This window comes from Aplosporella prunicola (assembly GCF_010093885.1).
Source record: "Aplosporella prunicola CBS 121167 unplaced genomic scaffold K452scaffold_35, whole genome shotgun sequence".
Lineage (NCBI taxonomy): Eukaryota > Fungi > Ascomycota > Dothideomycetes > Botryosphaeriales > Aplosporellaceae > Aplosporella > Aplosporella prunicola.
In genome coordinates this window covers 111,142-137,237 of record NW_022983563.1, presented here as the reverse complement: position 1 = coordinate 137,237, position 26,096 = coordinate 111,142, and the positions used below count along the sequence as shown (strand labels likewise).

At 52.1% G+C, this 26,096-nt stretch overlaps 10 protein-coding genes across 10 annotated transcripts; 6 read left to right on the top strand and 4 right to left on the bottom strand.

Moving 5' to 3' along the window:
* Positions 1-474: 474 nt before the first annotated feature.
* K452DRAFT_279216 (uncharacterized protein) lies at positions 475-2,175 on the bottom strand. Its single transcript, XM_033539407.1, has 2 exons — positions 1,663-2,175; positions 475-1,609 (listed from the first exon to the last, which is right to left on the bottom strand). The coding sequence occupies exons 1-2, from the start codon at positions 2,127-2,129 to the stop codon at positions 766-768; spliced, it is 1,311 nt and encodes a 436-aa protein (XP_033392757.1). The 5' UTR covers positions 2,130-2,175; the 3' UTR covers positions 475-765.
* An 866-nt stretch (positions 2,176-3,041) lies between these two features.
* K452DRAFT_291946 (uncharacterized protein) lies at positions 3,042-4,625 on the top strand. The gene has a single exon (XM_033541278.1). The coding sequence runs from the start codon at positions 3,437-3,439 to the stop codon at positions 4,346-4,348; it is 912 nt and encodes a 303-aa protein (XP_033392756.1). The 5' UTR covers positions 3,042-3,436; the 3' UTR covers positions 4,349-4,625.
* A 50-nt stretch (positions 4,626-4,675) lies between these two features.
* Positions 4,676-5,466, bottom strand: K452DRAFT_258320 (uncharacterized protein; the record flags this gene model as incomplete). The annotated part of the gene is made up of 2 exons (XM_033538467.1): positions 4,676-5,108; positions 5,169-5,466. The coding sequence occupies 2 exons, from the start codon at positions 5,464-5,466 to the stop codon at positions 4,723-4,725; spliced, it is 684 nt and encodes a 227-aa protein (XP_033392755.1). The 3' UTR covers positions 4,676-4,722.
* A 2,694-nt stretch (positions 5,467-8,160) lies between these two features.
* Positions 8,161-9,744, top strand: K452DRAFT_199136 (uncharacterized protein; the record flags this gene model as incomplete). The annotated part of the gene is made up of 2 exons (XM_033536003.1): positions 8,161-8,665; positions 8,723-9,744. Coding segments are annotated over 2 exons (1,527 nt in total), but the record flags the coding sequence as incomplete, so codon positions are not given.
* A 2,422-nt stretch (positions 9,745-12,166) lies between these two features.
* On the top strand, positions 12,167-12,993 carry K452DRAFT_291944 (uncharacterized protein). Its single transcript, XM_033541277.1, has 2 exons — positions 12,167-12,666; positions 12,760-12,993. The coding sequence occupies exons 1-2, from the start codon at positions 12,398-12,400 to the stop codon at positions 12,887-12,889; spliced, it is 399 nt and encodes a 132-aa protein (XP_033392753.1). The 5' UTR covers positions 12,167-12,397; the 3' UTR covers positions 12,890-12,993.
* Positions 12,994-13,680: 687 nt separating this feature from the next.
* On the top strand, positions 13,681-15,754 carry K452DRAFT_115324 (uncharacterized protein). The gene is made up of 4 exons (XM_033535082.1): positions 13,681-13,682; positions 13,729-13,964; positions 14,022-14,468; positions 14,521-15,754. Exons 2-4 carry the CDS (start codon positions 13,893-13,895, stop codon positions 15,478-15,480), a joined length of 1,479 nt encoding a protein of 492 aa, XP_033392752.1. The 5' UTR covers positions 13,681-13,682; positions 13,729-13,892; the 3' UTR covers positions 15,481-15,754.
* Positions 15,755-16,043: 289 nt separating this feature from the next.
* Positions 16,044-17,089, top strand: K452DRAFT_236585 (uncharacterized protein; the record flags this gene model as incomplete). Its single annotated transcript, XM_033537520.1, has 3 exons — positions 16,044-16,227; positions 16,303-16,395; positions 16,518-17,089. The coding sequence occupies 3 exons, from the start codon at positions 16,044-16,046 to the stop codon at positions 17,087-17,089; spliced, it is 849 nt and encodes a 282-aa protein (XP_033392751.1).
* Positions 17,090-18,825: 1,736 nt separating this feature from the next.
* Positions 18,826-19,525, bottom strand: K452DRAFT_236552 (uncharacterized protein; the record flags this gene model as incomplete). Its single annotated transcript, XM_033537516.1, has 2 exons — positions 18,826-19,289; positions 19,360-19,525. The coding sequence occupies 2 exons, from the start codon at positions 19,523-19,525 to the stop codon at positions 18,826-18,828; spliced, it is 630 nt and encodes a 209-aa protein (XP_033392750.1).
* Positions 19,526-19,957: 432 nt separating this feature from the next.
* K452DRAFT_302311 (uncharacterized protein) lies at positions 19,958-22,630 on the bottom strand (the record flags this gene model as incomplete). Its single annotated transcript, XM_033542575.1, has 8 exons — positions 19,958-20,519; positions 20,573-21,565; positions 21,620-21,701; positions 21,759-22,000; positions 22,069-22,106; positions 22,172-22,466; positions 22,522-22,528; positions 22,588-22,630. The coding sequence occupies 8 exons, from the start codon at positions 22,628-22,630 to the stop codon at positions 19,958-19,960; spliced, it is 2,262 nt and encodes a 753-aa protein (XP_033392749.1).
* A 232-nt stretch (positions 22,631-22,862) lies between these two features.
* On the top strand, positions 22,863-24,701 carry K452DRAFT_322066 (uncharacterized protein; the record flags this gene model as incomplete). The annotated part of the gene is made up of 3 exons (XM_033544461.1): positions 22,863-23,335; positions 23,393-24,538; positions 24,595-24,701. Exons 1-3 carry the CDS (start codon positions 23,137-23,139, stop codon positions 24,699-24,701), a joined length of 1,452 nt encoding a protein of 483 aa, XP_033392748.1. The 5' UTR covers positions 22,863-23,136.
* Between the last annotated feature and the right edge of the window lie 1,395 nt (positions 24,702-26,096).

Below are 26,096 nucleotides of genomic sequence, written 5' to 3'. Positions count from 1 at the left end.
TTTGTTTCTGAAGCGAACGGTTGAGAATGGAATGCGGGGGCTTGGTTCTTGGGAAGAACGCCACAACGACGCCGTGTCTCACTTCTGGGTCTACGTATATCGGGCGCAATCTGTCAGTGGCTCCTCTAGCCGCTGCAGAGTCAGTCAGTGTTCGATGGACGTTCGATGCGCTTGTCTTTGGAAAAAGAGCAAAGTTTTAGAGGGAGGAGAAGAGAACATCGTTTACCTTTCATAATTTTCGAACCGCGGGCTATATTGAGCCCAGGGCACATTGCAACTCGACTCTAATCAGGCTCCGAAAGTTTTAGTTCCAAATACAGGAGGTTGAGCTTAGTAGGATGCTTTCGGATTTTGACTTTTTGCCATGCTGCGGACGGTAACACTATCCGTTGCCTTCGTATCGATGGCGATGCTCTTGGAAAATGTAGAGCAGATGCTGGCCAGTGCGGATGCTCATTGGCCGATCGCGATGAGAGGCTGACTTATTCAAGCGGAATGCCGGGGAAGATCCCCCAGAAAAGACACTGACTGCGCTGTCTTACTCGTATACGATGCTCCAATGCACTACATTCTTGTCATCGAGAAACTTTGGCAGCATCGCTTTTAGTATTCAAAAGACCAAACTGGCGCGGCTATCACATCGAGGTTCGGAAGATCTGCCACCGTCAACCATAAAACATCTCAGCATTAGGTTAAGGTATTTAAACACATTAAAGAATCAAGACCACAGCGTACTCATCGCACTCTCAACACGGCATCCCACGTTCACGCAGGCGCCCAGAGCACAGCCAACTGGTCGATCTCGTCGCCATCCTGGCCCACAAAGCCCACCAGCCCCCACCCCTCCGGAGCATTAAACGTCGCACAGTCATTCGTCGCAACACCGGCCGTGACGCGGCCTTCCTTGTTGGTCCTAGCCTCGAGGTAGAAGACGCGGGTGTGGTCGTTGTACTTGTCCTGGCAGGCATAGACCATGTTGACGTACTCGTCGGCGGCCAGCTGCAGATCCGAGGCGTCGCCGCCCGTGCCGCCGTGCGCCAGCGCCGTCCCGTCACCCAGCGTGATCGCCACGGCATCTAGGCGGTTCTGGCCCTGCAGGATGAGCTTGGCGCCCTTGGGCGAGGCCTTGGCCGTCAGGTTCGCGCTGTCGCTGAACCAGGCGCCGTGCGGGCCGCCGATGAAGTTGGACTGGCGCAGGGTCTCCGAGGAGCTCCATTCAAACTCGACCAGCATGGGGTTGTGGTCGCTGAGCGTGGTGCCGTTGGCGGACAGGAACTGCTGCGAGTCGTAGGCGAAGGACTTGGCGTTGAGGGTGAGGACGGGCGAGCCGCGGTAGAACATCTTGTCGACGACCTCGCAGGTGCTGTTCTCGGCGGGGTTGCCGCATACTTCTTCGACGGTGGGGATCTCGTTGTTGCGCTCCAGGGACAGCCAGGCGTCCGTGAGGTTGTTCTGCGTGTGGAAGAGGTTGATGTTGTCCTCGGTGCGCGTGTAGCGGCTGTTGGTGTCGCCGAAGACGAGCACGGCGTTGCCGACAGAATAGGTGTCGATGTAGTCGGCGACTTGCTGGACGTTGGCTCGGCGGGCTACTTGGTTGCCCTCTTCGGTACTGTCGAGCATGTTAGTTTAGATGCGGAGTGGGGTCTTGCACATGTCGCCTACCCAGCATCGGTGTGCAAGTTGTAGCAGTCGATGTATACGCCATCGTCAATCTTCAAGCGCATAAAGGTAAAGCCCTTTGGCGTGAAGCAGTTGAACTCGGACGCATCGGAGCACTTGTCCCACTTGGTACGGGTAAAGTCGATCCAGTCAAAGTTGGACAGGGTGTTGAGCCCGGAACCAAAGGGCACGCCTCCGCTGGTGGGTGTCCGATACGTGTGGTTGTCGTATTCGTATAGCGTCGCGTGGTAGTTGAAATCCTCCTGCACGTGGATGATGTCGTAGCCGTACTGGGCGAATCGCTTGCCGACTTCTGCCGTGTTGGACGTCTTGTCGCCGGACTCGTCGTTGCCCTGCAGGAATTGGGGCAATCCAGCGACGTTGAAGGACAAGGCATTGAAGCTTCCGCTGGTGGCTGCGAGGGCAAAGGGCGCGGCCGAAGCCAGCAGGGCGAGGTGAGAGAAAACCATGGCTGCTTGATCTTCTAGCCAACCATCGCAGAACAGTAGGTCGTCGCCATCTTTATATCGTGGAAAAAGAAACAGAGGAGCAGCGACGCCTTCCTAAAGTGTCTCACACGCCGAAATGCGCCTCCGTCTTCGGCAACTAGGCCGCGCGGACCGCCGGCCAGTAGAGCTCATCAGGCGCCCATTGAGATCTTCTGACGGGCGCACGCGAGGATACGCTGCAGATGGATTCGGTCTTGCTGCTCGTCTAGCATTCTCCTGTCGATCAGTGGAGAGGAGAAAGGGGGATTTCAACGCGGCGGCGGAAGTTGAGTGCCCACGGGATGGAGGTTGAAACACGGAGAGAAATCGGAAGTGGACGGGGCGATGGTATATTCGCGCAAAGATGTTGAGAGGAAAACATTTGTACGAGTGATTGTAGAAGAAGAAAAAGAAGTGACGGGAGAACGTGCGCAATGCGTAACGGGCGGACGCTACGTAAGCCACTTGTTGCGTCAGCGGGGGAAGCGAGCTTCCACTCCGGGTAGCTATCGAGTGTGAAATTTGCGGCGACAGCCTCGGAACATAGGACAGTCCACAGAACCCAATTGCAAACTTTATAAATAAATTGAAAGTGCCTACACTAGGCTTTCCGAGTGCTTTTAGGTCTCGAGAAGAAATATCTGCACAAAATAGTAGACGGGAGTTACAACTAACACTGATGTCAAAGCAACACTGAAGTTCTTCGGACAAAAGACCTTACCGTACTTATCAGTGTGTCCAAGAAAAAGTATAGCGTTGGCATTCGCTCACGTCATTGGCATGTGTGCCTTTGAAATACGGAGTACTTCAAAATCTCTATCCCACCCCTCAGATTTAAGAATTATCAGCCATCACTTACCCCGCACGAACACGATAAGCAATGATTCATTGCGACAGGGATAGCCATCTCCGCCAACAACTGAGCATCCGGAATATGGTCCTTCACATCAAGAAGGGAAAAATCAAGAAGGCAAACGTTTTACCTTTATAACCCCCGGCTAGTATACTCTTTCCCCATCGGCCGTCCAAACGGCACATTTCCGGCGGCACAGCTGCCTCAGGCCTTGGCCGCCAACCTCAACCTCAGCAGATCCGGATTCTGCCATGTGATCTGGAATCTTCTCGGCTAAGCATCCTGGACCGTATTTCTCCTCACGGGCTCGCTAACATGACCGGGCACCAGTGAGATTTCCCAGGCCCTTCAAACGCTTACATTTCTCCTTTGTTGCAATTATCCTCAGGAGCAGCACACGCGCACAAAAGTCCCCTACTCAACCCGCCCCCCCGAAATGGACGAGAAGCAAATCCAGGCACGGCAAGAAATGAGCCGCCGGGTCAGAGAAGCCATCGACAAGAAAATGGGGCTAGAGACGAGCGATCTGTGGAACAATGTCAAACTGTCCATGGCCAACATCACGCGACGGGCGGCGCAGTCGGCGGAGCCGGCGCAGGCCTTCGACTTCGACCTCCACGACCTCTGGTACATTTTGATGCAGTCTGCGAAGGTCACGCCCGCCGACAGCCCCGTGCAGGCGTGGCTGGTCACGCAGGTGCTGTACGCGCGCGAGCTGGGCGCGCTGCAGCGGCCGGCGGCGGTGGAGGGCGAGGGCGGGAGCCGCGCTGTCGTGCGGACCGCTGAAGGCGTCATTTGGACCGACTTGCCTTTTCTCGTCGCGGACGTGACGGAAGCGTGGAGAGGGTCGGAAAAGCTGCCGCTGGTTGAGCGCCAGAACTTGGGCGCTTTTATAGCACGGTTGGTGGCTGTTGGCGTGTGCGATCCGCTGCTCGGGCCGTGCGCTTTGTGGTCTCTGCATGGTGCGTTGGAGGCACCAGTAGACACAGAGTCGGAACCGGAGCTGGAGACGAAAGTGGACGGAGTGAACGGAGTGGTTGAAGAGAAAGGAGAGAATGGAGAAAGCAGAAAGAATGGAGAAAACGGAAACCATACTTCGCCGGCTGAGGCTGTCATGGTGGCACTGGTTTGGCTCAGGTATTGCGGTCATAAACTGCTCATTTGGTCGATGCAAAACTTGCAGGTATCAGAGGAGCAGGGCGAGGGCTTCAGCTTGGCCAGGTGGGCACGCTGGAAGCTTCTTCTCGATTCCATGAGAGATAGCGAAGATATTACACTAGCGAATTGCGCACTGCGGGGGCACAATTTGATGGAGCAAGTTGAGATGGACTTTGGAATCCCGACCTAACTGACGGGTTGTTCTTAATAATTATAGTCTGATCCTCTTGGGTTGTTTCTCTTTACTGGTCAAACGGAACGAAGTCTATTATTCGCAAAGATGTCGAAAGAGTTCATTGGGATAGTGATGAGACGAACCGTGGCACGTTAGTATCGAAAAGTCGAATTCAGAGCACAAAGCAGGTTTCTTAATTTAGTGGCATGATGTCATGTTGAAAGCGGACTTAATTCACGAAAAAAGCATATTCATAGGGACAAGAGTCATAATTGAAGGCCAAGGCAGAGAATTGAATTGAAGTAACTTTTTAAAAGATCTGCCACTTTAAAGATTGCGCAAAACAAGAGTCGTCAAGGAAACCAGCCTTCAACAACATTTCGAGACGCTTACGAAGAGCCGAAGGTGAACTCGGGGATCTCAATGTCGGTGACGGTCCAGGTGACGCCGTCGTCGCTGGTGGACATCTCGCCGGTGACGCCCTCGCCCTTGCCCATGGTGTTGATGTAGTTGGGGTCGGCCGAGTCGAGGATGATCTTGGTGTCGATCCACTTGTGGGCACCGACGGTGCCGCAGTTCTCCTCGGCGCACTCGACGGAGCTGCCCCAGCCCTGGGCGTGGCCATCGCTGGTGGAGAGAGTGGCAATCTGCTTGCCGTTCAGGGAGACGGTCTGGGTGTAGTTGCCCGACGCGTCGTCGAACTTGTAGTGCATGGTGATCTTGTCACCCTCGTCGGCGTCAGTGCCGTCGGTCTGGACGGGCATCTGCGTGTTCTCTGTGAGAGAGAATGTTAGCAATGTCACTACGGCTGTGAGGTAGGATCGGTTAAACTTACCACCCGTGGACAGAAGGGTGTAGGCGTAGGCGCTCCACTTGGAGGGGTTCGCAAGGTAGGGAGCGCTCTCGGCGATCGACTGGATCAGGTCACCGTTGGAGGTGCCCATGCCGACCCAGAGGGAAGCATCGCCTTCGTTGCCCTGGGGGACGGCGGGAAGGACGAGAGTGGAGGTCGCCTCGCGGATCCAAGAGCCATCGGCAACCGGGCCGGTGGAGAAGGCAGGGCCCATGGCAGCGTTGACACCAGTGAAGGTGGCCGCGGCAAGGGCGGTAATGATCTGGCGGGAGGAAGGCATTTTGGTGGAGTTGGTTGTTGGTGGTTGTTGGTGATTGTTTGTGAGTTAACGAGAGTGTGTGTTTGAGTTGATGCTGTTGTTTGGCGGGGAAGACACAGGCTTATAAGCTGGTGGCACCTGGAAGGCCTGAACGACCCTTAGTGTCTCATGGTGAGTGTCGGAAACCCGACCCGCGGCCTCCTATTCTGGGCGGTCGTGCGATCTGGTGGAGCAGTTCATCTGCACCCCGGACAGAAACATGTAGACCGTTTCGTGAGTTTGTTTTGGCAGGCGGCCTAATTCGGCAAAGGCCCGCGCCCATCCTTTCCTAAAGAAGCAACGAAGCGGCTAGCGTACCCGGAGATTGACGGAGGGGCCATCCTCCGAAACATTAGGGGGTTTAGCTGAAGATTATGCGACAAACGTCCCGCGTTGCAAGTGAGTGATCTTGCGTAACCGATAGACCTGGCGGCCTGGAATTCTTCCACGAACCTAGTTTAGAGGCCCCCCACTAGCATGCCTTGCAGAGACCTCCTAAACATATGAGCGGAGACGTAGCCCGGCGTCACACATATATTGCCTCCTATTCTTCATCAGCGACTAGAACATGGAGAGATAAAGAAGGAGAGCTCTAGCTCTACCCAGGTTCGAAGGGAGTTCTGTGTTGCTGGCGCTATCGTACCACTAGCAAAGCCAAGGCGGGACAAGCAGTCTTGGAACGTTGGACTAGGACATCTCCACGGCCAGCGCATGATTTGGTGGCTGACGGCTGACGACTGAGGCGAGAGGTCAAGGCTTCTCCGCGCATCTGGAAACGGCGCATTGACTGCATTGTTTATGCGGGATGCGGATACGACGCCACCAGAGGCCATATATGTAGGTGGTGACCTCTGGCTTTTGGGAGATTCTCCGGAGGTAAACAACGTCGTTCGATTGCCGTAGGATGCAATATGAGACCATGAAGGGCCCTGAACTGCCGACAGTTTTCGGGGGTTCTGTACGGATCCGTAGCATGCCGAGGAGGGGCATTGACGGCATGACAGGTACCGGTCGACGGACAGGGTGTGGGAAGATGAAATATAATGCGACGGGCCGTCGACGCGTTGCCCGCTTCCCGTTGATGCCGGACTCCCGTCCAGTAGAGCGATGTGAAGTGGGCGAGGGATGCAGGATGACGACACGTTGAAGCCCTAAATTAGATAGGCGAGCAGATAGTTTAGAAGGGGTCTCACTCCCAGTCGCTTGGATGCGCTCGACCACTTGAGCGATTTGCATGACCAACTTCTCGTCGATTGCCCGAGAAACAAACATTCAGCCAAACAGGCTTCTGAAGAATGTTTCGCGAAACATTTACCCCACTCAAATCGTTTAATGCAAATCTATCGCTCTGATTAAGCTTACAGCTCGACCTTGATAACCGTCGGAAACGGCTAATAAGGAACGCAGAGATCGCTAATCGTCATGGGCTCTGGGAATCAGCTAGATGTTCATGGATGTTGTCTTCGGAAACTCTTGTTCCAATACGTCAACAGATGTCCCTTTGTTTTTAATGGTAAATGGAGATTAGAAAAGGAACGAACCCAACCCCTTGGATAGCAAGTTCTAAGAAGTACCAATAGAGTATCTGAAAAGCAAGCCGGCTTTAAAAACTATTTAAGCTGCGACTCAAAGGCTACAAAGCCCCCAACTGGTCAGCACGTAAAATAAACTTCATATTTTTCGCTTAGATCTACTGCTCCGCATTTTTGATAGCTCTTATGATCTGCCCGCTGTCTTAAAACTCAATTTACCGACTAACCGGTAAGTGGTGTCCGATGCGAGAGCCGTATTGGTCTTGTGGATCATGCGTGAAGAAGTTTAACGGATAAACGTCGAGATAACGGTTTCTTCATATCTATGATGCTGCGAAGACATTGTTCATTGTTGGCTAGACTTACCGGTCAATTCTTTCCTTTTGTTTGCTGCATCATTCGTGAATGGTCACACCACATGTGCTAACACGTTGCACATTTACTAGCCTGTACAACAGTAAATGTTCTCGTTTATCTTATATTATTTTTGTTTTCGCTTTTCCTGTTGGTATCTGTTTGTATCTCTATTTCTTATCTCTATGGTTAATAATTAGCGTGGTAAATCCGTCTCTGTATCTCAGCTTTCCTTTTCCACATGCAACAGGAGACCTCATGGCGTTGCACGGCATCGAAGCTCTGGTTGTACGGCGTTCTAAGAATAACGGCCATGTCACCTCAGCAAAATATCTTTCCTTGGCTGTCCGCCACCTTCGTCATAAGACAGGAAGTTTTGCTATATATATTACAAGCCGCGCCATTCTTGCTAAAACACACTCTTCTTGGCTTTTGGTCCTTTCTTGGGCCTTGCCGATCTACTAGCCTTCGCTTTACAAACTCCAAAATGAACACCACGAAGCCTCACCTGTGGCATCGAACAATGTCGACCCACCAAGAGGACGAACACATCTTCTCCAACCGTATCAGCCACAACTGGGAGAGTGAAGGCCATTACGATGCTTTCCCATTATCTGCATTAGAGGAGAGAGACAGTCGAGTAAACATATTACAACAAACCAGCATTCGCTCCGACCAAATTTCTTCTACTGAAACCGTCCATGTCACTGAGACCGCACACCCTACAGAACAGACATCAGATCCTGGCAACATAAGCACCGAAGAACCAGAAAGAGTTTGCCACTTCACAATCAGAGACTGGCAATGGGAGATATCAACGGCAGTCCTCAGCCTAGCCTGCACGATTGCAGTGTTTGCTGTTCTTTTGGTCTACCAGGGAAAACCTACTTCCGAGTGGAAAACACCACATGGCATTACCCTCAACACACTCGTCGCCATCCTGTCAACACTTGGAAGAGGGGCGTTATTAGTACCAGTAACCTCATGCATCAGCCAACTCAAATGGCTACACTTCATGGGTTCCCCGCGCCGGCTCCACGATATTGAAATGTTTGACGAAGCCAGCAGAGGCCCATGGGGCGCATTCACGTTTCTCTGGAGGCTACGTTTACGAAGTAAGCTTGCGGCTTGGGGATCGCTTATTATGGTCCTTTCTACCGCCGTGGGACCGTTCACTCAACAACTAATTACATACCCCGTAAGGTCAATACACCACGAAAACGCAGAGTTAGGGGTCGCGCACATCCTTGACTCACGTCCAGAATATAAGAATCACGTCGTCGACGGATCAGCATGTAAGTAATGTCCTAAACCACGCAAAAGATACCACCTTGATTAACATTCGCATTCAGTCAATGGTATTTCACCAAAACTTCAAAGTGCCATTTACAGTGGCCTGTATAACCTCGGAAATCCAGTCCAGTTCACCTGTCCTTTCGGAAACTGCCGCTGGAACGCGTTTTCGACCCTCGGAGTGGCCAGCAAATGCAGAAACTCTACTATAGGGACACACATATCTTGTGAACCTAGACACGGAGGTAATGTCCTGCAGTATTGTAACTACACTACACCAAATGGATTCCTCTTCAACATTGTGGAAAGCGGAGTCTTGATATCTACTGCAAAGTCTTATAATGACCCCTCTGGAATATCGCCTATGAACAGCACAATCTTGGAACTTGCCGTTATAAAAGTAGGATTCCCTATCATAGATCACATGCCGCCGCGGGTTGCAGAAATTACAGAATGCGAATTGAGGTGGTGCGCGACGACATTCCTAAACGCCTCTGTCGTCAATGGCACATTCCACCCGGGACCTACCTATACCACAGAACTAGCTTTAACGGATACAGAAAGATGGTTTGCAAGCTCGTACAACTTTAAAACAGCCAACGATGAACAACTATTTGGCAACCCAAATTTCACGATAGGTAGCGAGGATGATTACAATATCAAAAGCTTTCTTGCCGAAATATTCTCGACCGATAGCTACAAGTCCGTTGGAATTGTCCTTCGGAACTCATCCAGTTTCCCGGACCTAATGGCCAATATCAGTAGAGGTCTAACCTATGCCATTGGTAGCAACCTTCGTGCCACAACTTTACTTGGCAACTCAACTACAACCGAACAGTTCGTATCAATCAGTTGGCCGTGGATTGCGTTACCCATGTCAGAAGCTTTCATGGGGATTCTTTTTCTCATCAGTACGATACTGGTATCAAAACGCCGAGGCGTGACAACCTGGAAGTCTTCTAGCATTCTGCCGCTTTTGATCCAGGTAGAAGGCTGGGAGAAAGAAGACCTGGTTGCTGCATCTTTGGACGGAATCGAACGGAAGTCGAAACGTATGCATGGCTTAGTGCAAGCTGGAGAGGGGGATGTCTACACTTTTGTCAACGTGGATGACTCTAAGCGTTATCAAAGGGGTTGAGCGGATATAGGGGGTAGCAGGTTTTGGAGGCGGACTTGCTACGCGCAATCAATACCATCCCGCGAGTGTCGCTCTCATTTGCGTTGCAGTATTTGTTATTGTTGTAATTCCCGAGGCTTAGATGTTTCCGTTTGTCACCCTATTGCACGACAGCCGGACAGGATTCACCAAGGGGAGGCTCTGCTGGATGTGAAGCAGCGAAGCTGCTCCAAAGCCCATACCGCCGCTAAGCGCCATGCAGCCAGGACCCGCAAGTCAGGTATATGTAGGTATCTTCGCGAAGATAGCGCTGCCGGAGCTCTCATTTTGATGGCCGTACAGACAGTGTGAAGCGGTCGGCCTCGTGATGGAATAGAAGCGGACACGGTATCGGAAGGGTAAGGTCTTCGATAATTCCTGGCGAAGATATCGACTGTTTTCTCCGATTTTCATATTTCGTGAGGGCAGTCTTGTCGTATATCACAATCTTGCTCAGGCATCATCGGCGAGACGGTGCCGGACGAGTATGGATCCATCACTTCAACGTAACTGATCAGCTTTTCTCTCGTATACTCTTTGGATGTTTCCTACCTATGTTATACCTCCGAGCTTGCAGCCATGTAGTCGGAGTCTCGGAGGTGTTTTGCAATTCTTCCATATGAGTTTCATTGTGGTGTTGAGACTGCCTCATCGCTCCCTAGGGTGACAGTGGCGGCAAGGCTTACCCACGCCGATAGTACCCGTTAGCTTCTTAGTACTCCGTATATCCGGATATAAAATTATATCCGGGGTGCACCATATATCCGAATGCACGTCACTTCTCAAATGTGACTGGCCCTTCACCCATACGAACCTCACCGTTTAGCGAACCACGCCAATCAGAGCGCATAAGAACCCACACAGCATGCTCTGATTGGTGTGGCTCGGTGAACGGTGAGGCTCGTTTATAGTGCATTGGTGACAGACGTTAGGGGTGGGTTTTGCAATTGACACAGAGATTCGGGTAATCTTTTTTCACCTTACTACTAAGAAAGTAAGCGTTAAGCTTCTCTGGGAATTGCTAGAGAGGCGCTAATTGCTGTCATTATCGATGGCTTATGTTGGCGCAGTAATCTTCCGCTCTTACTGGTCAGTGTTGGCGGTTAGATACGGTTGGTTTTGGTTACCTACGTTGCCGGCAACGCCAGGACCGGCTCCCGGCAACGCCTTGACCCGGTTCCCGAGGAGGGCACGGACTAGCAACTAGAAATTTAAGAATCATGGGCTGTCCCGTTGTCATCGAAAGCTTAAGCATTGGCTACCTCCTTGCCGACTTTCCGATTGGCTTGGTTTCTGAGTAGCACCGAGGGAGCTCCAGCGACCAATCAGATGTGGTTAATGACATGGTGGAGTTCACATACCCGCCATCCCAATCAGTGTTTGGAAGGCCCTTGGGCCTTGATTTAGGAGAAATCGAAGCGACTTGCAAAATCCTACAGCCTTACAAGTTGCGCCACTGTTAGATGATTATACAAGCTAAAAATTGACTGGCCGCCCTGCCATTATTGCATTCATTCGCGTGTTTCAGGAGGCTGTCTTTGTCGCCTTGTAACATTGTGTGCCTAAGTTCATGGTGGCTTTGTTTGCGGTTAAACACGGTTCAAAGGAGCAGCCAGTAGGGCCTTTTGAGACCTCTCGAGTTTCGATTTGTAGACAGTGCATCATCCACGGACTTAGTAACAAGCATGTGCTTCTTCAAGTATGATCATCATGCTACGCGGTACGCACTGCTTAACAGTGATTGGTGAATGGGGTAAGGTTGTACTAATAGATTACAGGATGCGTCGGGGAACGAGGTGGCGAATAAGACTGGGGATTTCTGTGATCGTTCCGTGCATTGTGGTGTCGCACAACGCACTGCTTGCACTGTAATGTTCGAACAGTGCGGCTGTGGAGCTTGGCAGTCTTGATATCACTAACAAATCGCACCCACGGGCCTTGAATATTGGTCAGTGTCCAGGCGGAAAAGTTTCTGATTCGCTATCTCATCTCGCAGTGCACTCGAGGTGACAGTGTACGAGGTTTGGAGCTATTCATAGCTTACCGGTAGTTTAAGCTTAACAACGCCACCGACGCCCCTGACCACCTACCACGTAACTACCCCCGCATCAGTGTACGCGAGGGGCATTGCTCAACGCCGGTCGCCAGCTGCACTTCTCTACACATGTCTGCCGCAATAATAGCTGTTCATACTCTTGTCTATAAGGAATATAGCATTCTCGAACTGCTGCATCTTTGCATGCCCATATCTGTAAAATGTGTTGTATGGCGCCACGAATTTGCGCTAACTGTCCCCGCTAAACGTCAGTGCTACACTCTCCTCAGGCCTCCTCACACCTCGTATTCACGACAGCTGTCCCTTGCTCAAACCCAGCAACAAGCCTTTGCCTCACGTAGATCTTTGTATACATCGTGAACTGATGTATATAGCTCAAGCCAATACGAGGCGAAAAGGGGTTCTTTGAATCTATAAATCACCACCACTACGACCACCTTAGCCCTCACCAACACACCAACTCATCAACCTTCATCACTCGCTCAACGCAACCTCACCAATCCACCCAACCAAACCATCAAAATGCAGTTCTTCGCCGCTACCGCCATTCTCTTCGCCGGCATTGCCGCTGCCGAGACCATCACAGTCAAGGACCTCTCCATCCGCGACAACAAGGGCATCCAGGCCGCCACCTTCACCATCAACCCTGGCAACATCGAGTGCTCCGCCACCAAGGCTGCGGACATTGCCCCTCCCAAGATCCAGCAGTGCGGCGTTTCCCACTACTACTTCAACGTCGCCGGCTCCGACTCCAAGTACACCATCAACTTCACCGAGGACCTGAAGAAGGGGTATGCTCATCTTTTCCTTTCTTTTTTCTTCCACACCTTCTTACCCCCATGATCCGTGCCACTGTTACATGTTCTGACTTTGCTTCTTTACAGTCCCGTCGGTGGCGAGGGCAAGGCCGAGAACGTTCCCGTCGTCTGCCACGCCGGCGGCAACGGCCCCGACGACTTCGTCTGCACCCAGGTCGGCGACATCTCGGTTGACATCACTGAGACCACTGCTTAAATCTCTAATTTATAAGAGAGAGCTCTAATACTACACAAGAATGAGGCATGCTGGTTGTGGTCGGATGGGATATGGAGGTGATGGATAATGCGCTGGCGAAGGGGCTTGAGCTGCTTCGCTGGCTTAATTAGAAAATGTATGTTTTGCATACAACCATTTGATCGTGTGAGAGTGATCTTGTCTGCTCCCATGGGACGACTTTTTCCGTTGTTGTCGTGAACTTTATAGTGTGCAGCGGTGAGAATTGAGTGTTAAAACTGCGCAGAAGTCTTGTTGGAGAATCCATCCAGTTTATAGCTTAATGATGTAAACCGGCATATGGCCGTTAACTAGATTCGGCTAGTGTATCGCAGGTGATAAGTCCCCGCCCGGTCAACTTTCTTTCAACAACTCCCTCTCTGCACCTTGAAAGCGATGAAAGCGCCAACTATTGCTGCGAATGAAAGCACTTCTTTGTTACCTACCTATGTCCAGATCAATACCGAAGATAGGAAGATGGCGACCTCCAACAGCCCTCACTTTTCGTCTCACTCTCAGCAGAGGCCTAGATGATGTGCAGTCATATCCTGGTAAGCTAAATTGTTGTTTTCGTGCGATTTCGGTCTTGTCTACTCGAGATAAGTAATTGTTGTAGAATTTTTCAGGTGTCTTGGTGTTTCGCGTAGCCTCGTCGCAGCTGCCTGAAGCCAACCACTTGCTTCTGCATTAAAGCACGACACAAACTATTCGCCCAATCCCCTAAAGCAGTGCTCCAGGATTGGCTTCGCTATATGATAAGAAAGTAGAGTAAAAGGTGCGACTCACCTTCTTGTGGCGTTGACTAGTCTAATTTGTGTTAGCTGTCACGTGGTCAGCCTCCAAACACTAAAAGCAGGCGGACGAATCACTGTCGGCTTGCTCCGTATCTCTCCGCACGCCCCCGATATTGCTGCCTAAAGACACTCTGGTTGTCCCTTGACAGCCCTCTCTCTACTCGACTACTTTCGGCATACCAAGCTCTGCGATGCCTTGCGGGTCACGGGACAAGCGGCGTGCTGGCCATCGGTGCCTGCGTTGCCGGCAAGATCATCTCAAAGTGAGTGATGCCTCTTTGCCGTTGCCAAAGGGGGTTGGAGGGACTGAAAACCATTAGTGTGATGGACGCAGGCCCTGCTCTGCATGCGTTTCGCGAGGGTCCGCATGCTCATCCCCGCCGACGTCATCCCGGGAGATCACGTTTGTGCAGTACGGCTCGAAGCCGGTGGTGCACAAACCAGTGGTGCAGGATTCCTGGCGCTTCATCAATGTTTTCTTCAGCGCTGTGGGCGTTTCCACCACGCCTTTGAGTTCGGTTTTCTCGTACGACAATGTCGGCACCGTCTTCCAGGAGAACGAATTGGTCCATAAAACGGTTTCTATCGTGGGTTCCGTTTACGCCAGTCGCACCGCCACCATTCTGGATCTTTCCCCGCAGGAAAAACGCGAAGCCCGCTTAAAGTGGAATAAACATCGCGAATTCATTTTGAGTCAGATGCACAGCCCGACGAGCACTCCGCCACGTGAGTTGTTGTTATGTGCTTTGCTCATCACTGTAGCAGAAGTTTGTCCTGCACCACCACGCTAGCGTCGCTCAGGCTAATAATAGGTGCCAGCTCATGATCTCCGAAGAAGGGGAGAATTGGACCAACATGCTCAGGACGATCTCAAATTATCTTCAACAGAACTTGGCCCTTGTCTGGGGCGGATCTGCGTTTGGCTCGTCCCTTTTAAGGTTCTTTCGCATGAGCGACATCCTGAGGTCAATCTGCTATAGTGTAGACATGACTCTCCCGCCTTTCTTTAGCACGCTTCAGCCACACAGCCCTACTATCCGATTACAGCCCGGTAGCGAGGATCGCTGGGATATCCTCGTGGACAAACTCGAACAGTGGGCCAGGTTGCAGATGAGACTGAACCGCTTGGTTGAAGCTATCGAACAAGGTGGTTACTCGGATGTCTCCTTGGCGGACAGTAACGGTCACTTTCAACAAGAAGGAATCGAGATAATCTGTTTGGCATCCCAGTTACAAAGGGATTTCATTTCGGCCATCCTGTCGTACACCCCGTCGGACGGTCATGTTACAGATCCAGCTACCAAATCACTGCTCGCGTACTATCATTGGGGGCTCACCGGCCTGTCCTGGAAATTTCTCGAGCCCGTATGGCAGCTCCTGGACTGCCCCCTGCCGAAGATGGAAGATGAGATGGTTCGGAAACAAGCCACCACTGCGTTGGAATATGCAGAAAGCTCACTCAGTGGGGTCCAACTCGATGCTGTGCTCTGGGCAGCCATCCCGGTGTATGTGGGGCTAGTGGTGACTGGGGAGGGGCGGATGCAGATGCTGGGCTTCCTTCGGACGCTCAAGGCCAAAGGGTTCGCCATCGCCGCAACGTTCGAGACGGGTCTGCAGGAGTGTTGGGCCAAGTTCAGCGATCCGAGATTTGACGACTTGGCAGAGTTTGCGGCAGCCGCAGCCGCTAACCGACTGGAACAAATCGCCAAAGCGCAGCAGCAGCAGGCTGAACTTGGCCCCCGCAGCGGCGTTAGTGTTCTCCAAGAGGAAGTTGTATAACAACAATCAAACTTTCTTTGTGGAGGCGCACGATGAAACTTCCGCTAGCCGCTTCTCTCGCGACTTTATTGCCTAAAGGGGCTTAGCGTGAGGCTGAGCGCGGGACTTTCGGAACGGGAGGCACCAGCCCCACCACTCCTCCACTCCTGCAGCCTGAAGCCTAAGCCCAGGTAGCAATCCTTTTTAAACGCGCGAGCCCTATCTATCGCGACAACATTCCCTTTTACAGACGCCTTGGCGAGGGCCGCCCCTCTGTATATGCGCCGCCCCCGCAACTTTGGCTCGTTGCCTGGGACCGTGTTTTCTCGACCATCAGCCTCTGCACCGCCGCAACGGAACCTCAATAATTTTCTGAGATGGTCTAAGCTCCGTCGACACGACACATCATGGTGTCAGCGGTCTTTTAAAAGCCGTGGGGTCCTAATGATGCTGGGCTCTCACAGCTTGCCTCAAGTACAAACAGTATCCCGGACTACCTACAAGAACCTCACACAAACCCTCTCCACACCCTCCGCATCACCACAATCACCACCACCGCCGCCGCCGCCATGTCTGAGACGGTGATGATAAGAATTCCCGCCTGTCATCCTCCCATCGAGGGGTTTGGCACCAGCTACGGATACGTGCCGTCCAAATCGGCCGGCATCGCCTACCTCGTTCTCTTCGGCCTTTCCATGTTTGCACACTGCTTTCAAACCGTCATGACCCGCTCCTGGTGGACCCTTGTCTTCGCCGTAGGCGCCTTGAGTAAGCAACCCCACCTTGCACTTTGCGCTTTGTACGCACAAGCTTCACATTACTAATGCCTCTTTCCCACCACAGCGGAGGTGATAGGATGGGGAGGACGATACTGGTCTTCAGAGTGTCCGTACAGCGGCGATGCTTTCCTCATGCAAATCACGACCCTCATCATCGGTAAGTTGGCGCTCGCAAGATCCCGGCCCCCAAGCCAACACAGCAACCAACAACGCCGCCACTCCAGGCCCCAAGCCCCCAAAAAAGCCACTTTGCAATTCAGCAGCTAACCAACCGGTCAGCACCCACATTCTTCACCGCAGGGATCTACGTTATCCTGGGCCGACTCATCAACGCCATGGGGCGAGATTCGAGCCCCATCTCCGAGAAGATGTACCTGATCATCTTCTGCACGTGCGACGTGGTATCGCTCGTGGTGCAAGCGGTCGGGGGCGGGATGGCGTCGGTAGCGTCGCAGGCGACGCCGCCCGAGGACACCAAGCCGGGGACGAACATCATGGTCGCGGGCATCGTGTTCCAGATGGCCTCGATCACGCTGTTCTGCTTCTTCTTCGGACTGTTCCTCTGGCGGGTGCGGCACCGCTCCCTCTCGGGCCGGGTCAAGACACTTGTCGCGGCGACCACGCTGTCCATTGTCGTCATCTATATCAGGAGCATATATCGCACGATTGAGCTGTCGCAGGGCTGGTCCGGGTACCTGATCACGCACGAGGAGTTCTTCATTGCGCTCGACGGCGCCATGATGGTCATTGCGGTCGCGGCCTTCAACTTTGTCCACCCCGCGACGTTTTTGCCCGTGCCGACGCGCGACCTCGGCAGCTACGAGGTGGCGGAGTCGGAGGCCAAGCCGTAGGCATCCGCCCGGTGAAGCGGTGGTGGTGGTGCTGTTGCTGCGAGCTCTCGCACGGGTGATGCGCTGGTGGCTGCGCTGCGCTGGGCGAGTAAGTGGGCGCCAGGGCGCGCGCGCGCAGCGCCCGGAACATACGGATTGGCAGGGCTGTCTCGCGGAGGGGAGCGGTCCTGCCCCAGCACTTTTTTTTCTGGGTTATGGTGTCTCGATACGTCTTCTTCTTGTTGGTTTGATTTGCTTATACCACTTTCTCTCTTTTTGTATACTCGACGCACGAGTTTCCTTTATTAGCATCTGATAGACGCCGAATGCCCCACTGAAAAGCAAGGGCCCATCTACTGCCTATTTTCCCTGTAGTATATCAGTGAAGTTATGGCTATCCGCCGGTGCATGCTCCGGCGCGGCGGAAGTCGGCTTGGTGTATTGTACAAGTCAATTAGCGCGCAGATCCAGCGGCGCCGCGATCAACCCTATATGTTTTCTAGTATGCAGGATTTCCGCTCCCAGACCACTTCGTCGGAGACCGTTTAATGTCGCTCACCCATATCCGAAGGATACCATTTAGCGAAGCCAGCCAATCAGGGCCTGTCGCGCGGGCTCCGTGGTTCCCGCCGACTGGACGATCAGGCTCCGAGTCGCCGGCTTCGCGGAATGGTATCCTTTGGATACACGTGATAGGTGAGAGACGGTTGAGAGCGTTTCACGGTACTCCGTCATTGGATGTGAGTGAGGGTTTGATCGCTCACGCGGTGACAGATATTACGATAGACAGCACGTGGGAAGGGTGCCGGATTGTCGAGTATAGAGATCATCAGAATGACGTTCTGGGTTCTCGACTAGACGCTGTTGTTTGGGCATCAATTCCCATGGGAAGACTATGGTGCAGTTTTATTTGATTGATAGTGAAGGGTTTAGCCTTGCGGATCGGCTGGCGATGTGATGGCAGAGTGATCGGTTGTTTGCGAACAGCTGTGGCGCAGGTGGTTTAAGTTTGTTGAGGAAAATAAAGCGAGGTAGTATAAAAGCTGTTGAAAATATTCGACGTCTTTGTTCTGATCAACGCCGCGACATCAAATTTCGATATCACACGCAATGGAACCGAAGGGGTGTCCGCAAACCATAACTGCTATCTTCTGAAGTAAATTAAATTTTTCATATATCTACAGCCATCACATACTCTTCCCCATCGATGCATGATGACATTTGTCATCCCGATCCAAAGGTATTACCGATTGTCATCTCAACAAGACGTATCACCAGCTCAAAATTAAAATGAGGCAGTGTAACTCCGAGCGTTCATGATGCTGATTACCAACAAACACGCTACGTGCAATTGAAAGGAAAAAGACTGATACGCAAACTGCGAATATCAAAGACATGTACAGTCCAAGGACTCCCAGCAGGTGTAGTCTGGTCGCATATCCCAGGACCCTGGTAGCTTCCTCGCTATCGAAAGCAGAAGTTCTCTGTCTGGAGAGGTAAGGATTGCGCCATCCTCTGTGTATTTATAGCAAATCAATTCGACTCCAAAACGAGAATCAATATCTGGATAAGTTCGTGTCAATTGAGAAGTAGCGCAAAATGTATACATAATAATAATCCAAGTATGTGCATAGATAATAGCCCACAGATTCCTCAAAAACAAGAACAAAGTTCACAAGCAAACAGCCCCGACTTCACCGACCCCCCCTCCAAACACCAAAGACTCCCAAAGAATACATCAACCAGCCCACCCCATCCTACAAATTCGCCCTAATCCTGCCCCCCTCTTCACCACTCCCCACCCGTTCCAACGCAGCCACCGCATCACCAAACTCGACAACCTCGCTCGCGCTCGCCGCCGGGCGGCCCCAAACCACCTTCCCCCGCGCATCAACAGCAAAGCTCCCGGCCGTCTGCCAGCGATTCCCGCTCTCAGTAGGTCGATTCCAAATCCCCTCGTCCGCGCCCAGACGATACACAGCCCAGAGGGCCCACGGAGAAAGGACATGCCAGAACGACGAGACGCCAAGGCCCCAGCGGGCGAAGAGGGTGCGGTCAGGGTCGGACAGGACGGTTACAGCGGCGTCGCCCGTGCCCGGCCCCCCGAGCGCGCCGAGCCATTTGTCTGTGGCGGCGGCGTCGCTGTGCGAGACGGCGACGAAGCGGATCGAGGGGTGCGAGGCGGCGGTCGCGCGCATGGAGAGAAACGTCTTTTCTGCGACTGTGGAGGCGCGTTAGCTGTGTCACGTGTATGTGGTGTGCGCGCACGAGGGCAGCAGCAAAGCACTTACATGGGCACCCGCAATGCCGCAGGAACGTCACGACTGTTGACCGGCCGTCCGCACCGGGAATCCCCAGCTTGTCTGTCGATGGCGCCGTAGAGCCGATTTCGGGGACCGGGTCCATTGGCTTGGCTTCCGGGGTGCGCCAGGACGAGAATTCTTGCGCTAGAGACATTGTGCTTGTTGTTGCCGTGGTATTGTGGTGTTTGACTATCAGACAGACACCTTGATGTGGTTGGTGGTGACGATTTAAGTGCGGCTTGAGAGGTCGTGACGTAGCGTGAGCTGTGGCGCCGTGAGTGGCGGTGGCGTGTGGCGACCAATCAGATCCGCAGGAGCGGGAGCGGCATCTTTTTGGGATAGGGGTGATCATGTGGGGGATTTGCGGTTTGGTGCGAGAAAAGAGCTAAACTAAAGTCTAATTGGAGTCCCGTCTTGCTCTTCCGCATGTGAATGGAATTGAAAATTGATCCTGATGTTTTCACCGGCTTTACTGACGCGAATGGCATCAAGTCCTGAGACTTATACCAGTGATTCCTTCGTTGATCTATCCTAGCTATAATAGTAGTACAGGGTTCAAAGATTTGCCAGAATATCCCAAACCTGCTTACTCCGATGGAATTGCTATCCACTGCAAAGTCGCAGCAAGAACCCTACTATCACCCCATGAAGACGTGCACCAGTTGAAGCCTTCTTCAGTGACGTCCCAGGTACCGCAAGCAAGGCGAGGGTTTATGTGGCTTGGAACATGGAAGCGACAGAGAGCATCGATAACCACAGGCGGCTTCGAAAACTTTCCCTTTGGAAAGCTGCACGATCCTTTTACCTCCTTCTGTTGGTTGTTACCTTCGAAGCCGTAGGTACCCATGACGCAACCTGATTCTTCAGAGAAAGCGAGCCACGAAAGGCACATCCATCGGAGATTTGATTTGCCCCCACAGTCGACGGAGACAGAGAAACTCTCCGTTGTGACACCCGTGGCTCTAGCTCTTACCTGGAAACCCCCAGTTTCCTTAATATCCAGGCCATTAATCCACACCAGCACGCTTGGAGGCTTCGCAAAAGGTCGGGAGAACTTGACCTGCCGCGCTCCTATTACCCGGGATTCGATCTTGCCGGTCTCAAAGCTCGAGTATTTTGAAGGCACACCGAGCCACGAAACCTCTCCCCTACAATGACCGTTAGCCATTGTTCATCAGTCTCAGACGAGAGAATTAATTACCCATAAAACCTAGATCCAGCCCACTGGTCAACGCTTATGGTAAACTCTCTAAACGTGACAGATTCCGCACTTGCATGGAAACGCATATTTCCTTCATGATAACAAGTATCGATGTGTTTCATACCGAGCATGATGGCTGGGATGGGCTGACTGGGATCTGGCTCAAAAGGCACAACCGAAGATGTACGAGGTACGGGGGCCGTCCAGTCGTGGACCTCGCGAGTATCCCAGATTCCACACATTAAGGATTGGGCGTCGGCGGACGTTTCTCTTAAAGATTTTGTTTCTCCGATATCAACTCTCCGACGAGGCTGAATTTTCTCCGTTCTGAGTGTACTATGCAAGCTCTGGGCCTTTGGAAGACGACTGCTAAAGACCGCAGGGCTCTGGTACACGGCAACATTCTCGTCCATGGCGAGCATCGGGTTTTTAGCAATCGCATCAACATCTTTGCGGATTTTGCTCATCTGAACACGGCATGCCTGTCGAGCCAGTTCGACCCCTGTGATACTAGGAGCAAACATGCGCTCATCATCTATCCGTGCGAGAGCCGTTGACTCTGTAGTTTCCATGCCATGCTGCTCATATATCTTTGTGCCCGCCTGGACTTCCCGTACCTCGGCTGAAAGCTTCTGGTATATGTTCTTGTAACTCGCATACGCGTCCAGGAGCGTGTAGGTATAGTCCATGGCAATTTCGTATGGAATTGGCTTGTATGTTGGCTTGTGGAAGTGGAAACTGTCCAATGTCTCATATTTTGTGAGAATGGCGTAGAGTCTCCTCGGGGGTCCTGTGGCTGCCGGAGGTCTCATTGCTGTTTTCAGCAAAATATCGTTTTGCGTAAATTGACCTTGAGGACTATAAGTATGTTCATTGTCGGACCAATTCCCTCGAATTGAGACAGTCGCGTGCTCGGATAGTATCTGCCATGCAGCACGTGTGTTTTCATCTTCCTCATCTTTGACAGTTTGCTTTCCAATTACGAGTCTTGCCCTGTAGTGATATGATAAGCCTCAAAATTCCTTGGACTTTTAAGAATAGGCTTACGCTGCACGAACGGCGTCCCTCTTGTCATTGCTTAGTGAAGTCACACTGACCAGCATTTTATATTCAGTGCCTTCAAGGAATCCTAGTTAAATGGGTCAGTAAGGAGAGACCAAACTGGTTTGGCTTGTTTTGACTTTACCGGAGATAAAGCAGTCGCCATAAACTCTTACGAAGTTTTTGTCATCAACACGGATATGATTCACGAAGACAAATGGACCTTTGGGTGGAGTTGACGGCTTAGTGGATTTGACGTGGACGAAGTAATTGGCATCGGCTGCTTGGAACTGATCGAGATCGACGAATGGTGGGTATAATGGATGGCGAATAGAACCAGATCTTATCGCAGCAGCGCCCGTGATGTTTAGATCTGCAGCAATCTCCCTGTACGTGGAGGGTTCCGGTCAGCTGGAGCTGCTTGTTTCAGACCGGCGTCTTTATCCTGCACTTACCGCAGTTCATGCACGAACCGAGAGGTGTAAGAAGTTACCTGGGGAGAAGTCAGCGGAAATGTCCGCTTTGAAGTAACACCAGTGACACTGCAGCGCCACTCACCAGCTCTGAGTCCTGGTCGCCACCCTCGTTGGCAAAGCCTCGCTGAGAGGGCGCATATGTCAGGCCAGCGGTGCTCTCATTCTCTTGCAAGTTTGTATCAATATTCCCATAGCAGTCGCTCATATTCGGCTGTTCGGTCGGAGGCGTCATGATGGAATAGCTATCGGTCGTGGTCTCCGGGTCGTGGTTGAGCCATCGGTGCACATGGTGGTCGGACAGATTCCCCTGGGCAGGGGGTTCTTTTGCAACGACTACGGCATTTCGGAGGCGTGTCTCTTGCGTGTAGGAGTTGTATCTGCGAGGCTGAACGTCAGACGTGGGAGGACTACAGCGACGATAGCGAAACGTACCCTTGGCCTGCGAATCGTAGTGGTCAGTATGCGATCAGCTCAAATTGTCGGGCTGATCAGACTCACCGATGGCCATGGACGCGCCGTAAGGCGCGAGATGTAGTTCCATTGCGGCGATGGTGCTGGTTGTTGTTGTTGTTGTTGAGGCAAGTTGTGTGTGGAGGCGAAGGCTATGTAGGTGGAAATCTACCTGAAAGGCGATCCCCGCATCAACCCCCCGGCCCGACCCGCGTGCCTAAGGACAAGGTCTAGCCCGGATCATGCCACAACCTTCCACAACCAACTTGAAACGCGGCACAGCAGCTCAAAAGATGCAAGGTTCCATTCTTGCCGGCACCCGGCGACCTTTCAGCCGACTGGCCAATCCCTTCACGTGATGGTGAAAAGGGCCCAGGATTCGAATAATGAGCTTCCCACAGAAACTCCCCCCATCCTCTTCCAATTCTACATCTCCTTTGGCCCATGGAATCATCCCACACTACCGCCACCGGTGATCTTCCATGCCGTCGTGTCCCATTGCCCACGCCTCGACCGGTCGGCAATTAATGGCCCTCCTTCTCCGCACTAGCCGCACTGTCCACCCCGCACGCACGATCCATCCAAGAGGCCTCGTTCATGGCTCAGCTACGATACATGAGAAAGGCTCGGTCCCAATTTTGGAGAAACAATCGTACCCGTACCATATTGGCAGAATTGGACCCTACGAGTGAATCAATCGAGTATTGTGGCCACCCGGTTGTCAGCGCTGACAGCGATCTCAACACGCTATGCTCTTGGAACACATCGAAAGACGGCAAATCAACCTATGTGCCAGGTAGGGCCGACTGTCTGTCAGCGACCATCCAATTATCAGTTACTCACAACATCACAGGCAGCCCCCCAATATGGACGCCGCGGTCCAAACCTTATAAACTACGAAAACCTTCTGCCGAAACAAATCGCAGGAGGAGGGTTGACATGGTGGGCGTAAACTCGGCGTTTTTCCACGCCCTCGGCGTCGAGCGTCCCTCGTTCAACCTTACAGATACCGACATCATCGCAAAAAGTTCCATACTTATAAAGCTCTTCCTATGCGCCGCAGGTGTAGAGCTGGAAAAGAGTTTGAACATTGATCTTTCTCTGGTTGGTAACACGCTGTTACTTAACACCTACATCCATCCACAAAAAATTAATGATTTTTATCATTACCCCGGCGCAGACCTGAAAACTTGGTACGGCATGGCATTTGAAGATGAATGGACGACGAGAATGCCAGAACTCAAGGACACAAACCACATGCGTGCTGTGCAGTACACCCTGGGTGACCTGAATTGCATAGTCCAGAGCCAACAGGACGCATACTTAGAGATGCCCAGGGAAAAGCCGTCGGGCGGGACAATTTCTAAGCTCATCGGTCGCGCTCCTACGCTGATAGAGAAAGAAGGAGAGGAGAATGAGCTGAAGGTTAATACAGCCCGCCTGTATGCATATGGTCACAAATACGACGCCTCTAAATTAGCCGAAATCAAGATGAACATGAATAAAGAGTATATCTTCCAGCATGAGGCACGGCTCTGGCTCTCGCGCATTCCTAATTGCATCTTCGGCTCCCCAGGAACAGACCCCGGCGTCATCAGCAATACCTACATCCGCAACGCCAAGCAACATTACCCAGAATGGGAAGAAAAGCATCATCGCCCACTGCGACAGTTTACCGGCCTGCTGCGGACGACACTAGACATCATGAAGCGTGCGCCATCTGGCAATGGCAAGATGTGGTACAATATATCCAAACGGAAATTAATTATCGAAACGTATGGGCCCAACGAGACGCCGATGTCTATCGTATCGACCAAATTCCGCGATCAATTTTGGCCGGGATTGCCACGACCGGAGCCGGAGGACATGAGGTCGACGCTGCAGTTGGGGACAGGCTCGGAATACACTTCAGTTTTGTTTTCTGGTTCTCCAGTGAAGCAGAATGCGCCTCTCTCAGGAACAATTGTGTCCTCAAAGGCTCCGACTCCTCCGAAATCTGGTCCCTCTCCGGTCACTCAGACTTCACATGTTCGTCAATCTGTTGAAGGCTCCCAGTCAGTGAGAACATCAAGCGTTCCATTGGCCTCTTCATCGCCCGAAGCCTCTCAGTTGCAACAGTCTTCACGATCGTCGAGGGCGCCGGAGTCCCGGATGTCACCTGAAATTCGAAGAACATATAAAGCTGCACGCATCAGAAGGTATGTGTCCGAAAAATTATGCTATTGGTATGAAACCCCAGGGGCAATTTCACCTCGAGAGGCATTTCCACCTCAAAAGGTACCTCCACATCAAACAAAGCTTCCACATCAAACGAAGCTTGCACATCGGGAGTTACTTTCGCCTCACTCCGTACGCAAGGCAGCAGCATCACGGCCCCGAAAGCTAGATTCCATAGCGCACGCCACCGCTAGCACCGCCAAAACTCCACCTTCCTCCAAGCCTCAGACAACACCGCCACCTCAACAGCCTGAACCTCAAGCAGACAGCACAAATACCGTACCGTACTCCACCGAGCCTCGCTGGCAACAACGCCTTGACGCGTTGCTCAGCGGCGAGGCACTCCCCGCAGCAATTCCACGCGATAATTCCCCAACCAATAATTCCCCACGTATACACCCCACGGCCCGCGCAATGCGTAAGCTTCTATCGCGGCTGCTGAAGCAGTGGGCCATGTGGCCAAACGACCCCAGCGTACAGTTGAAGCGCATGCGTTTCCGGGAGCAGCTGCTAGCGCGGGCGCTGACGCGGGCGCCGACGCGTGTGCATGGACGCGGCCGACGCACGTTGTGGTATTTGTCGAGTATACTTTTCGCGAGTGTGAAGGCGTTTAGGGACAAGATTAGTGCGGGGGGGTTGAGGAAGAAGAATAGTTCTCGCAAATAAAAAGGGTGTCGGGGGGAATAAAGGCTGATGGGACTTGACGTGGTAGTGGTTGTGAGGGTGATGCTTGTGGAATGGGTATGGAGGCGAGATGGGAAGAGATGATGTAGCTAGAGAAGAGGGGTATGGTTGAGGTTGTTCGGACTATGGCTCGATGTGGTGAAGTGCGGCTGGAAAGGTGGGAGGTGGGTGTTTTTCTGTGGATAGGTTTGGCGGTTATGTTCATTTCTGTCATTGAGTGCTGGAGTTTTATGTGAGCGGGCGAGCTTGCATAAGAATTAAGAGCCAGCATACGCAGCCACTGCTGTGTAGAATGACTGATCTACCAGTGTAGTCTGCATCTTTCCTTTACTTTCCTTTAATATGTCCGTATGTACATTTCCTTTAAATATATCATTTTCCAACAGTACAAATGTACACACAGTCCATCATATATAAAAAATCTATATCGCTATCCCTTCACCGGAAGCGTAACTGACTGCTTTTAAACCGATGGCATTCTTCCCGTCACCAGCCGTATTCCATCGGCTGAGCGCATACCTTTGCATATGTACATAAAAGCCACCTAGAATTCATATAATCAACAAAAGGCGCAAACTATCTGATATAAAGTAAACCCTTCTAATAATAAAGTTTAAATAATAATAAATTCCGATTCCGGATAATCTTTTAACCAC